Genomic DNA, 14,245 nt, shown 5'->3' on the forward strand with positions numbered 1-14,245 from the left:
ACAGAATGTGTGAAGCTAAAGTGCCTTTTTGAAAATACAAAATGTGTCCCATCTGCAATTTAATTTGTGTGGTGATCTTCACATGAAAAATAGTGCTATCCCAAAATGTGTAAATATGATTTACAGCACTATGATTTTAAAATACCATTTTGAAAAGTCCTTCACACATAACCATTTTGAAAGTAAATACTCCATAACTTTCCTCCTTCTTTTTATTTTAAATATTAGGAAAAAAATGGGGGGGCATCTCTTCACATCTCTGATTTACTCTAAGTTTTAACTGTCTCACTAATTAATGCCTGTGTTAGAGAAGCGAGAATGAATGGTGTTGTTGCTTGGCTGTTCTTTTTCTAACAGTTACTAAAAGGTAATGAAAACATATCACCACTCCTGACTGAAGCCACTTATGTTTGGCAATTAGCTTAGGTGTGACATTGGTCTCTAATGACTAAGTTCAGTAATTTAATAGTTTAAAAATCTGTTGAAACACACCAGAATTATCTGTTGTTTTATGTGAAAATGTGAAATCATACATCATGTGTGTATGTTTTATAAATAAAATAAAAATAAAAGCTGAGTCATCTGGTTTATCATGGAAAAATCGAGAACAGGGCTCTTTTCTGATATCAGATGACACAGCTACTGCTTGAAGGATCATATATGCTAGGGCTTTCTCTCTCACAAACCTCTGGGGACAGGGCAAGCATGAGCAACCCCTTTCTCAGGCTGACACTTGGCAGCTGTAACCTGTGGTGAGTTAGCAATGCACTTTTGCCACTCCATGCAAGATTCACTATTTGACATGCCAAAAGTAACATTTGAAGTGGGATGTCAAAACGCGAATATTGCACATGGCAGTAAAGACAGCATGAACTGAAAGCCAACACAAGCAACATTTTTCCGTTCAAGTTGCAAGTTGGATTATTATGTATCTATGTATGTGTGCAGCAATATATGACAAGGTTTTGATTAAGGCTTGCTGTTGTGTGTATTACTTTGTGCCACTAGGAGGCCAGTGCTCTTCAAATGGCTTTTTATGAAGCACTAAGCATCAGAACTCTGTAAAGAATGAGGACACTAAGAATTAAAGTGCCATTTTTAAAATCATTTTCTTTTTTTCTTTTTTATGTTAATTGTGAAGCTACTTAATTTTTAGATACATTATTTCTGAACTATTTCTAGTTCAGAAATAGTCCTGTTTTGGAAATAGGCAAACATGACAACTGATGGGAAGTGATATTAGCAGCTTCTGTTAAACCAAATGTTCACATAGCATCAAAGAAACAGAAGATCCTTCTCTTTACGTAGTTTCCAGACAGAGCTGTTTTAGTCAATTAACTGCAGTTTTAGCTGCTTTAAACTTATGAGTGTATCGGCTAGAATAAATAATACAAGTTGTGAGAATAGCCATCAACAAAAACAGCTTACCTATTATACATCATAAAAACATAATTCTTCCTTTAGGGAGGCATATCAATTGAATTGTCTGAGCCATAAGCCAATTGATGCCAATTACGTCAACAGTCTGGAAACCTGAATTTCAAACACAGCCTGTTTTAAATGCCAATTAATAATCAGCATAGGGTGGAGTCTACTTAGGCTACAATCCTAATGGATAACTCATGGTTACTTCTGTGTAAGTGGGGTTATATTGCAGCCTTAGAATCCATGGTGCTGAAATATTAAAGAGACTATATGGCAGCTGCGAGGACGGTTAATGCACTGCAGAGAACTTCGGCCAGAATTCAGAGAGCTGCTTGGACACACGCAAGGGGCTTGCATTGACTCGGTGGATTTTATTTTTAACCATTGACGTTCACCATAATACAAACTATTTTTGAAATGGAGTGGACCTTACAAATAGTTTGCTGTGAGGCAAGGGAAGCTTGGGGGGAGGAGGGGGTTGGAAGGGGAAGAGAAGCCCAAAGCCACCTGCTAATAGATCTAGTTTCCTTGCCTCCCCTCAAAAAGGCTACAAGCAAATATGAGTTCAGTGTGAAGATACCTACTGAATTAGAATTATTAGGCAGTGGCAGAGACTGCAGTGTCTAGAATCACACATTAGAACCATTAGATTGTCATTTGCGTAGCTCACTACACACTCCTTTCAATACAGAATGCAATGTGTGCCCCTTTATTGCAGGGAGCAATGGGGAACCCCCTGAAGAGGTAGAAACTGCATGCATACATGACAGTTCGGACAGTCACAAGAAGCAGCTGGACCAATGTGACTGTGGCTCTCTGCAGATGCTCCCCCTCCACATGAACACTGAATGTGTGGAGCAGGAAGGGGAACCATGTGCTTGCTGGCTTCAGCCCTGGCATCCGTAGTCCAAGTGGCCCTGCCCCCATAATGCCCATGCATGCTGCATGGACACTGGAGGCAGACGCAGTAGGCATGCTAACATCAGGGGTAGAGGTCAGTTAGCACTGAGTCCTTTTCATGCATTCACTGCATGTGTGGAGGAGAATGTCCAAAGACCCCTTGTGTTCTAGTAGAGGTACAGGAAAGGTTTACCAGAGCACGAGCATTTGGATTTGCTCTCTTGTCCAGCAGAAGTTTGGTGACGCGATAGTGGCCACAGTGTGCAGCAACATGGAGGGCAGTCAAGTAATCCAGCGTGACATCATCGACAGGAGCTTTGTGCTGCAGTAGGTGTTTGACACACTCCACGTGGTCACCTTGGGCAGCCATATGAAGCGGAGAGAGTCCATTCTGCACAAGACATAAGACCAAAGTTCAAAACTGCATCAGACTCACAGGGTGGTATCCAATGCTAGTCTTACATGGAGCCCACTGAAATGAATAGATATGACCGATTTATGCCCAATAATGTGAGCACCCTTGCTGCAGCAGAAGAATTTCAAAATAACTTATAAACCCTACTGGAATAGTAAAAACACAGCACACTGACTAGGAATTGCCCAATTATTTGGTTAGAAGGGGTATACATCCCTCAAGGATATATGCACCTTTGCTTGGAATGCATGCAAAGTGGCATACATTTGGAGGGTAAACAAGGGAATGCTCCTGTATCCCTAATTTGGATCCAACCTGCTGTCTACCACATTTTCAGCAATGTGAATTGAACAAGGTTACTCCGAGATATTCTCACGTGACTTTGTCAAACACCCTCCTGGTTGTGGGAGAAAATGCAGGAAAACATTCCTATGCATAAAGAACAGCACAAAAGCACTAATCTAAGTTAGACCTCATTCTCCAGGCTGGTGTATGGTGGCCTGAGTTAAAGTCTGCTTGTGTTTATGTGCAGGAATCCAGCAGAGTATTGCCATATATGTCTGTACCACAATTTACTCACATTCCAGATTTTATGCTTTATGCATAAGTACTGTAATCTACCTTGATATTTCAAAACCAGAAAAGTCTAAGGTCTCTTCTATTGTGAGTTACCCACCTTGGTCCTGGCAAGCAGTGGAGCACCTCGTTCTAGGAGTAGTTCTACAACCTGGTCATGTCCACTTCGTGCAGCGCAGTGAAGTGGAGTCAGTCCATCCTTTAAAAAAGCAAAAACAGTGAAATGTTTATTATACCCAACACACTTGTGCTCATGGAATACAGTATTCTTCACCTATGAACCCCCCCTCCCAAAAGAAACCTGCAGCAAAATTGGGCTGTTAATGTGAGGTGTATCTTTGGGGAACTAATTGTCACTCAAATCACATGGTATCATTCAAGGTCCATCACCACTTATGAAGATGTGGCATGAAGAGACATTACAGAATTCAGGTAACCAAAGCGATCAGCTGCCACTCTCCCTATCCCTATGGGCATAATTATTTTCTAGCAGCTTCCACATGGCCATGGCAATGTATACCAGTCCTCAGTTCTTAAGCAGAAGAAAAAGAAGAAGCATTTTCTGCCAATATCTTTCTCCACTATTTTGGAATACCTGTGTTGCCTCAGGTTACTTTTGAAACAGGGGTAAAAAACACAGTGCTACGGAGGTTTGGGCAAGGGGGGAACTAAAAGGGCGATGGAAGACCTTAAAAACATAGCATGGAATCAACAGTGGAAGAAGCCTTAATTTAAGGCTGAAAAGCAAGCAGGCCCTAACAACCATTTGGCAAACTTGCTGTGACAGCACCGTCTCTTTGCTGCAGAAGAACATCCTGTCCCAAAGCACTTGCAAGGCTTCTCTGCCACTGAACATGACGGTTAGCAAAAGACAAGTCTATGAAAGATTTAGAGAACTGAGTGCATCCTAGGTGACTCCAGACCTCGGAGAGCAAAGAAACGTGGAAAGAATAATTGTGTTTAAAGTAAACTCTGAAGGACACTGTTATGTGAAGGGACAGAAGGAAGGCACACAAAAGAACATAAATTTACCCAAGTCATATTGGATGTTGTTTTTGTACAGATTTGCAAACATACCCATGAACTCCATAGGACACAATTCAACAGGAGTTACTTGCAACTAAGTATTGAAATCTATGGAATAGAACGTAAGGCTTAATGACCTCTGTAGTCCATGCATTCAGAACCCTGAGGCTGGATTACTGAAACACACTCTATGGGGGGCTGCCCTTGGGCATGAACCAAAAGCTCCAGCTGGTGTGGAATGCAGCAGCCAGACTACTGATGGCAACAATGTGTGACATGACTGGTAAAACACCTGCACTGGCTGCACATCTATCAAAAGATCAGGGAATGCTGATTTCAGTAAGGCTTTTGACAAAGTCCCCCATGACATTCTTGCAGAGAAGCTGTTACAATGTGGATTTGTAGATGATTGGCTGACCAAACCCGAAGAGTTCACTAATGGTTCCTCATTATCCTGGAAAAAAGTGACAAGTGGGAAGCTGCAGGGTTCTGTCATGGGCCCGTTTCTGTTCAACATCCTGATAAATGGCATGGATGGGGGATTGAGCAGATGACACCAGACTGGGAGGGGCAGCTAATGCCACAGAAGACAGAATTTGGATTCAAGATTACCTTAACAGACTGGAGAACTGGGCCCAAACTAACAAAATGAATTTCAATAGGGACAAATGTAAAGTTCTACATTTAGGCAGGAAGAACCATCTGCAAAATTATAAACCGGGGGACACCTGACATTCCATTAGCACATGTGCAAAGGATCTAGGTGTCTTAGTGGACCACAAGCTTAACATGAGTCAAACTTATTAGAAACAGCCAGCATGGTCAGTTGTCAGGAATAATGACAGCTATTGTCCAGCAGCATCTGCCAGGCCACAGGTTCCTACCCCTGCTCTATAGCAGCAAAATAAATCCTTGTTAGCTGAAAGTCACTTGACTGCCGCAGTTACAGCTTCTGGATCCCAGAAATACACTGAAAGTAGCAAAACCAGAATAATAGCCCATTGTAGCCCTGGTGTAGCTCCTCTTTGGCACCAGTGGCTAGGAAGGAACACTAGTGGGGCAGTGGTTTCCTGTAATCAAAGGGATCTCAGTTCTCCCACTGAGATCCCAAGGTGCTGCCATGAAATGTCTAGCTTGTTTTGCAGAAGCACAACTTCACTGCTTAACCAAAGAATGTCTAAAATATAGGGTAGAGACACAAGGGAAATAATTTATTCCTCTGGTTCCCTGTTTGGGGCTCTAATACAAAATGTGAAAGCCACCTGAGATAAGATAAAAGCTGTACGGAACATGCTGCTACCTTACAGGCCCACGTCCTCAGTCAAACCAGTAAAGGTGTAGCAAAGTAGCAAATCAAGCAAGCAAACACTTCCTCTATCCTTGCCCAACATAATCTCAAACATATTATTGCAATAACCCTTTCGCATAAGCTTCTATTATTACTGTGGACATGACAGGGAATTGCGAATGAGATTTGTAAAGTAACTTTTTGGAACTAGGCATAACAATCTGACATAGCATTTTTTTATTCATGATCGATCAATTCTTCCAGGAATTTAACTCGTAAATTAATGTTTATGCTCATTTTTCCCCCTTAACAGTACTGCCAGTTTACATAAAACTTTATTAAAAGAGTGTTGGCATCTTAAGAGTGTTTAATGTATTATTTGTGGGGATGGCCATTTCGCCCCCCACAATGCCATGGAGTGCCAGCTCAGTGGTTGTTGCCATTGCTGTCAGCAGCAACATGCACACATATTTCCAAACAAACAAACAAAATTAAGGGAAATAAGATAATTGAACCCCATCCACTGCTGGATAATTGCCCTTCCTGCTGGAAAAAAGGGTGAAATGGTTGCGCTGAATACTCTGCTCACCAACAGGCTGGAGAATTTTGAGAGGCCATTTGTGCACAGCTCTGCCTTTAAGGCAACCCTGTTCCCTACCTATCTTCCCATGGCAACTGAAACCTAGTGACAATATGTACACCATTCAAATAGTGCCCTATCAAGGCTTCAAGTGTCCTGAAATGAGAAAACCAAAATATGGAGTACAAGAGCAGTGCTCAGCTTCAGTGTGAAAACAGAGCTGATTACTGAATCATGAAAAACCCACTCAGATTAAACCACAGCGAGCCCCACAGTGAGGAAAAATAAATGATTCTGGGAGGACATAATTTTTTGACCAGGCCTGTCATTTCTGAATTCCTGTTTTGATCCGTCTCATTTTCTCCATTTATTTATTTAGTTTTAGTTTTATTTAACAAAACATATATACTGCTTGATTGAAAAATACCCAACTCCAGACAATTTACGAAAGCACACCTGTTTTTACAATGCTGTTTAACAGCTTCTGTTATAGTTTTTATATTATTTTTATATACTGCTGAGAGATTTTTAAATTTTAAGCAGTTTATAAAAGCTTTCAAATAAATTAATGAATAAAGAAGGAATCTCTTCATATAGCTGTACCTGAATTCAGATCCTCTCACCAATTTGTGACTCGTGAGGTGCTCTACATCTCACTGAGTCATGCTGCCAGCTGTAGGACTCTACTGACAGATTCACTTCTTGCCAAAATTCCAGTCTGTTTGATGGCCAGGTCCTATTTTCTGTCTACAACCAGGAAGCAGAGCAACAAGAGTACTGTGGCAAATCTCTGGGGCCTTATAAGCTTTACAGACAGCAGGCGGACTTGTTCATCAGTTCAGCAATTGTCAGCTGTTCCCTAAGAAACAAGTGTTTTGGACCTAGAAGTGGAAAGTCCAGGAAAGGCAGAAATCCAGAGGCTGCTCTGATTTCCGCTCAGTAAGCACACCATCAAAAGCCAGTTCTGAGGGAGTGATGGTTCCATTTTCTTTCAGTTTAACAGCAACATTCAGTGGGTTTGTGTTTAACTGCAATCACTAAAGAGATATATTGGGAAGGCCCTTAAAGAAGCATAATTCAAATTTATTAATGAAGACTGCCGGTGATAATTTTGCACATTCTGTCAAAATAATAAAGCCTGTCCTTGAGTTTAAGTGTGATTTCCCCTGGTTTTCTATTGTTCACTCAGATACCATATTTGTTTTCTGCTGTTTGCCACATTTTTCTTAACAGCAGAAAGCCTGTGACTAAGGTTCTGGCCTTAGAAAATAAGGAGAAGGCAGGGAAGTTTTTAATGTGTGATATTTTACTGTATTTTTGGTTTCTATGGAAGCCGCCCAGAGTGGCTGGGGAGGCCCAGCCAGATGGGCGGGGTATAAATAATAAATTATTATTATTATTATTATTATTATTATTATTATTATTATTATTATTACACTTAAACCAAAGGTTTAAGCTGCTCACAGCCTCTCTTCCTCCTTCTGAGCCCTATGGTCATATCATGAGTTAACATGCTTCTTAAACCACACAAGCGGGGAAAACTGTAGTGTGTGAGCTGAAATGGAGAAACAGTAGGAGGTAATTGTCCCCTCCAGAAACTGCCTTGTTTGTAATGTGCAGTTTGGCCTCCAAGTCCCATCTACCAGGTAGGGTGCAATGCTTGAAGACAAAAGAGGAAGCAGCAGCTTTTCTGGTTGTTTGAAGTGGGTTAGTAAAGGTAAAGGGACCCCTGACCATTAGGTCCAGTCGTGACCGACTCTGGGGTTGCGGCGCTCATCTCGCTTTATCGGCCAAGGGAGCCGGCGTACAACTTCCAGGTCATGTGGCCAGCATGACTAAGCCGCTTCTGGCGAACCAGAGCAGTGCACGGAAACGCCGTTTACCTTCCCGCCAGAGCGGTACCTATTTATCTACTTGCACTTTTGCGTGCTTTCGAACTGCTAGGTTGGCAGGAGCAGGGACCGAGCAACGGGAGCTCACCCCATCTTGGGGATTCGAACTGCTGACCTTCTGATCGACAAGTCCTAGGCTCTGTGGTTTAACCCACAGTGCCACCCACATCCCTTTGGAGTGGGTTACAAATCGCTAAATCACTGAGATATAAAGATGCTTTTCTATTCACTTCTCCAATTGACAAATGGCGGAGCTAGACTCACTGTATCCTTGAAAACTGGCAAGTGTCACATCATTCCTATTTTGTTTTTTATTGCTCTATTTAGTTATGGCCATAGCTAAGCAGACAGAGCAAAGGTAAAACAAAGAGGACATAAACGGATCAAAGCCTGACACAAGGACACCACACAATAGCGTGACACTGACAAACAAAACCACAAAGCTCTGGAATCTCCCACACTGAGATGCTGTCAGCAGTGTCCTTGAGAACGAAGAGAAAGGACGGTGCTAAACCTGTGCAAATGAGGGTGCCAGTGCTTTGGGACACTTGCTAGGTTCTGTGTGGGTGTCTGTGTGCTAGCAGCTTTGAGCGACACTCCCAGCTGACAGGGGTGATAAGCCAAACAATGAAAGACTTTTAAAATTAGATTCTTTGTGAGAAACTGGAGGTGGTCCTGTACAGATCACATATTGCAAGGCTGCACTTTGATCTAGCCAGTTGAGCAATATAGCATGTTCAAAAGATAGGGAATAATGTATAACAAATTAAAGTGTGACCAGAGCAATCACATTGTGCTTTCATGCTTGGATAGAATAGGTGCCTAAACTGCGATTCTAAAATACTTTTGTCTGTAACTCTGTCCCAGAACTGAAGCTTCATTAATCAAAAAGGACATTTGCTTGCTCTCACCTGCCTTCCATACACAAATGAATCTCTCTCTCTCTCTCTCTCTCTCTCTCTCTCTCTCTCTCTCTGTGCAGTACACAACTGTTTGTTTTTCTACACTAGTATGCAAACACAGTATCCAATACTCCAAACCAGCAATTATTTGCCAGGGCCACAGACCATTTTTCAGCTCTAAGGTCTTTCTCTTTTACTTCTAAATATTAAAACCAAAATAAATTATATCTGTTGAATTCAAGATTAGCATTCTGCTTGCGGTTTCTCAATTACTGTTAGGACAAGTCCGCTCACGCCTTTTGGTGCCGCAGCACTGCAGGACGGAGGAGGCTTCACTGGGGCCCCGACGGAGGAATTCAATCTGCAGTGCCCTTCTTGATGGGAGGAGGGGGCATAAGCCCCCCCCACCTATCAGGAACCAGATCCTAGCCTGCACCCTGCTTTGGCAAATGGTGGTACAGGCTGGGACCTGGGCTGTGCCAGTGGGAAGAACTGATGGAGCCAATGGTGGGCTTCCCTCGGAGTCGCCCCTTGCCCATTTAAGCAGCCTATACCTGGGGCACAGCCTGTTTGTTCCTGCGCCGGGTTTCCTCGCCCGCCCACCCATAGTTTACGCTGCTAATCAATGACTTTGCTGTGGCTACAGTGGTTGCCGTTCTTTATGGGGCCAGGTAAGAATTTGCCCACTGGACTAATTGGCTCTGACCTGGTGGGTTTTGCCTACCTCATAGCAATTGTCACAACTGGTTGGGCATTGGGGCAATCCTTTGTTTCGGACGGAGGTGAGATTGTAGTCTCTGCCTGCCCCTGGGCCAGGGCTGCAGGTACTCCCTCAGACGGCAGTCCCTGCAGGGGTCACCCTTTTTGATGTTAAGTCTAAGGAACCCACACCTGGGTTGACCACACGTCACTTCTGGTGAGCGGGCCGGAAGTATTTAGATTGCCCTATGCCCAAGCCAAACCTCTTCCATCTGTATTCAATAAAGTTGTGGCCTGTTTTGACCCAAAACCAGTCTTACTGGTCTCTTATTTATATGGGTTGGTGTATGGGAAGTCTGATGCCTGGTCCTGCGATCATAACTTGCTTGACTTGTTAACAGTCTATAAATTAATTCTAGAAACTCTTGGAAGTTTCGCTGAGAAGTTCAACAAGAGCGGACAGCTTCCTCTGAAAGATCAGGTGGCACTGAATAAATTTTTGAGACGTCACTGACGTAAAGTGGCAACTGTGAAGCAAGAATGTTCAGTATCCAAAGTTTTTGCTCCATGGGCAGAAGGAATTACCATCATAGAGTTACTCCTTTCATGAGTAAAACAACCTCTTCAATGAGTGCAAATTCTCCTTTCAGTCACAGAACAAAATCTTTGGACTCAAGACTTGAATGCAAACAGTGGCTTCCTTAACAGCTATCTCTAAAGGAATGCATATTGCTGTTCATATTTCTGATCCCTGCATAAACCAACAAAGAAACAGAAGGGGGGAAGGAGGTGCAGGATGACATTCAGGGAATAGAAACACTCACCCTGGTTTTGGCATCGATCTGCCCTCCACGATCCAACAAGAGCTTCACCATGTTTGTGTTTCCCCTTTTGGAAGCCACATGCAGTGGGGTGATTCCATTCTACACCATGAAAAGAACAAACAAAAAGCATGATGGACTTGAAGAGGTTCAATGGGGATGGCTTTGCGTTTTGACATGATACAGTATAGAAGATGCATCACAGCATACAGAAAACAGTTAGCACTGTCCTATCTTGAGAAAAACATTCATAGCAACAATTTGCAAATGCTGTTAAATAGAACTAAAATATATGCATTTTTTATAGCTATGTAGAAAAAAATCTGATCTTTTTTATGTTTTAACATTTTGTTTGAATAAACAGAAGTTTACTACAACAGTTCTAATTCATGAGAACTGGGAAGGGGCGTTAATTTTGTATGGAAGACTTCACTTATCTTCATTTAGTAACTAATGAAATTTCAATTGTTAATCAGTATAATTACTTAATCTGAATGCAATAACGCAGGTCTGAATGTTTCTGTTGATGTACGCACAAAAATCTCATGAGAGTAATATGCATACATAATTTCAAATATGCACTTTTAAAGGGTATTTTGTCTATCTTCAGGAGATTCTTCACTGATTCACTAAGCAGCAACAAAAACATTCACCAAACATCAAACATCACATTCACACTGTATGCAAGACAAATAAATCAATATTCATAACATACTGGTGTGCTTAAATATACAGCAACAATCATAGCACATTAGCTAAGACACAATGAAGCCTATTATTGTAACAAATATCAGCATTAAAAAGGTCCTAATTAGGTTGGAAGGTTTCGTCTCATCCTTCATTTTTTCCAATTGTCATTGCACATATTTCAGCTGTGGGTTAGGTCTCTTGGTAGAAAACAGGAAAAGCAATCCACAGAAATATATTAAGATTCAGATGTTTAGTTTGTACACATTATTTTATTATTTTCTACATTTTGTTGTATGGTGGGTTTTTTGTATTTTCTGTCTTCTATTTTTTAAATTGTATCTTAATTGCTTCTTGCTAAATTGTTAGTCATCCTGGGAACACACTGTTGAAGGTGTGAGATAGAAACCATGTAAATAAATAAAATATTAAGAAAAGGCAAACCTTAAAACCTTATTCATTTGTGCATGCAGCAGCCAAGGCTGACCATATATAGCCCTTTCAGGCAATTGGCAGTCAAGCTTTCAGCTGCTCAGCGGCAAGATGGGGGAACAATTCTAACTAATAGCTCAATTCTATGCATGCCTCCTCAGAAGTAAGATCAGTGGGATTTCCTCCCAGGACTGTAGCTTAAATGTAGCTCCTTGTCCTGAACAGCTGTTATGTGTACATAGTCCCAGAAGCTGGGATGCAGGGAGGATACATGCACAGGACACCTATAGAGCAGGTGTGGGGAATCTTTTTGTCAGTTTGAGGACCACATTCTCTTGACGGGAACCTTCTGAGATCCACATGCCAGTGACAGGCAGAGCTAAAGGCAAAAGTGGGTGTAGCAATGGATGTGACTCTTACCTTGGCAAGGTAGGCTGAATTACAGACATGCAAAAACCAGGGGGTTTTGTACACCCACACCTCTCCATCCAGCAAGCAAGAAGCATTATTACAAATAAGGACATGATCCAGCCAGGTCAAAACACCCAGGTAGGCACAGAGCAACGCTGGTGAGGAGTGCAGGAAAAGCATGGGGAATTGGCCTAGGGAGAGGACCAATTGCCTGACACTGATTTATTCCTTTTTGATGATGGTGATACTGATTTCCCACTTAAAAGATACTCAAAGTGACTGACAAAATTTGTCAAAACAAAACAACCCTTTTTAATCATCAACATCCAGTGAAAGTTTAAAAGCCCACATAAGCATGTTACCACGTACATTTAATTTGGGATAGAAGCCTACACATTGTTTCCTGGAAGTAAACCCCATTGATAACTCAGTGGGACTTGCTTTTGAGTGGACATGTGTGAGATGGCACTGTTGTGGAATTAAAAGGCACACTCACACTGTAAAAGTACTTTCTGCTGCCTGTTGCAAAGCAAGTAAAGAAGGAGCCAGAAGGATCCCTTCTAGAGGAAGGGTGCGGTACAAATCCCATAAATAAATTAAAACATTCCATAAAGCAGGTGCCACAGTAGAAAAGGCTCTGTTCCTGGCCAGCTATCGTATACTCAATGGCAAGTGACACAGAGCAGGGCCTACAGTGTTACCTACAGCATTCAAGTAGGACCATTCATATGAACAAGGAAGTTATTAAGGAAGCGTAGAAATATGTGTGCAGAAGCCTGCTTCTATTTCCATATGGCTAGTAGCTGAACTCCAATGTGAACAGTATATAATACACATCTTAAGCATTAAAGAATATTAAAGAGTTGGAGCTTGTTGTGTGCAAAGTACATATGTGAACAGAGTAATGAGCATAAGGTATTTGCTACGACACAGTTTTTTTAAGTATGCCAGAAGTTATATTAATAATTCAATTAATGTGTTCTGAAGCATGTGCATGAAATTTACATTCTTTCCCTCTACCTATAAGTGTATTGTGTAAAGATAATTTATTACAGTCTGATACTTTGGAAAAAATGGCTTATTTGTTGCAAGAATAAATGTAAGAATCATTTACTTTTCATAATTTTTCAAAACAGACTTGTAAATGGTTTTTTTGTTTTGTTTTAATTTGGACATTTAAAGAAAGTTCATAGAATCAATCATTGACCTCCCTCCTTTCATTGTTCTCTCAATGCACAAAAAAGCAAAGCATCCATACCCTTGCTGTGAAGTCTACAACAGCTCCTCGGTTGAGCAGAAGTGTTGCTACATTAACATTTCCATAGTGTGCTGCTATGTGCAAAGGCGTGAATCCACTCTGCAAAAAAGAAACGGTCTTAATCAGAATGCACCAGTTTTTACATAAGGAAGCATTTAACTTTTTAAAACCAGAGAAACATTAACCCAAAGCATTTTTCCCCTGTGCCAACCTATTATTATAAACAGAAGAGTTAATGTTACTACTTCCTGCAACAGGTAACCAAAAGCACTATTTTCCAGTTTAATATCTCAGGTTTTTCCATTTTTATTAATGCAGACAACAACAAAGCAACCTTCTCTGGGTCTTCTACCAAGGAAAACTACAAATCCCTTGATTCTAGCAAGAAACGATGCTCCTGAGCATGCTCAGAAGAGTCACTTCACCATCTGGACTTCCCCAGCTCATTAGACCTAACAATGAGGCAAGCTTTCACCTGGCACCAGTCCCCTCCCCTCACCATGGTCTCCTTGCAAAGATGCCTGTTCTGTCTGGGTTTCCTAATCATTCCTTATAAGCCCTCATAAAACCCTTCAAAGTTTTGATAGCATATGATCACAAACCCCAGATGGTTCTTGAGACCAAATGGAGACACTTGCCAATTCATTTCCATGGCAAATTTAAGTATTGCTTTGGTTAGAAGATTAATGTTTTTTCACCAAAGCGTATTAGAATAATAGTACAGTACAACAGCTACAGTAGAAAATATTAAACTGTACACAATCTCCCAGTGACAGATTTGAGGCTACTCTTCATTTAAAACCTCCATAAATGCCTGTCATAAAATTAAAAGAAACATTTTACCTCAATACCTTTGAGGGGGTTCCCACTGGGATCTCTTCATTTATCAATAACCAACAACTACCCACAGGAACCATGCTGCAGATTAGCATT

At 41.4% G+C, this 14,245-nt stretch overlaps 1 protein-coding gene across 23 annotated transcripts in view; it reads right to left on the bottom strand.

Moving 5' to 3' along the window:
- Positions 1-14,245, bottom strand: part of ANK2 (ankyrin 2) — a gene marked incomplete at its 3' end in the record, with an annotated part of 315,375 nt that overhangs the window by 83,352 nt on the left and 217,778 nt on the right. For all 23 annotated transcript variants that reach the window (XM_083631489.1, XM_083631494.1, XM_083631504.1 and 20 more), the window contains 4 exons: positions 13,313-13,411; positions 10,528-10,626; positions 3,417-3,515; positions 2,519-2,716 (listed from right to left, as the gene is read on the bottom strand). In XM_083631489.1, coding sequence (XP_083487615.1) covers positions 2,519-2,716; positions 3,417-3,515; positions 10,528-10,626; positions 13,313-13,411 — 495 coding nt within the window. The remainder of the gene's footprint in view (positions 1-2,518; positions 2,717-3,416; positions 3,516-10,527; positions 10,627-13,312; positions 13,412-14,245) is intronic.

This window comes from Podarcis filfolensis (assembly GCF_964270895.1).
Source record: "Podarcis filfolensis genome assembly, chromosome: 9".
NCBI classification, from domain to species: domain Eukaryota; kingdom Metazoa; phylum Chordata; class Lepidosauria; order Squamata; family Lacertidae; genus Podarcis; species Podarcis filfolensis.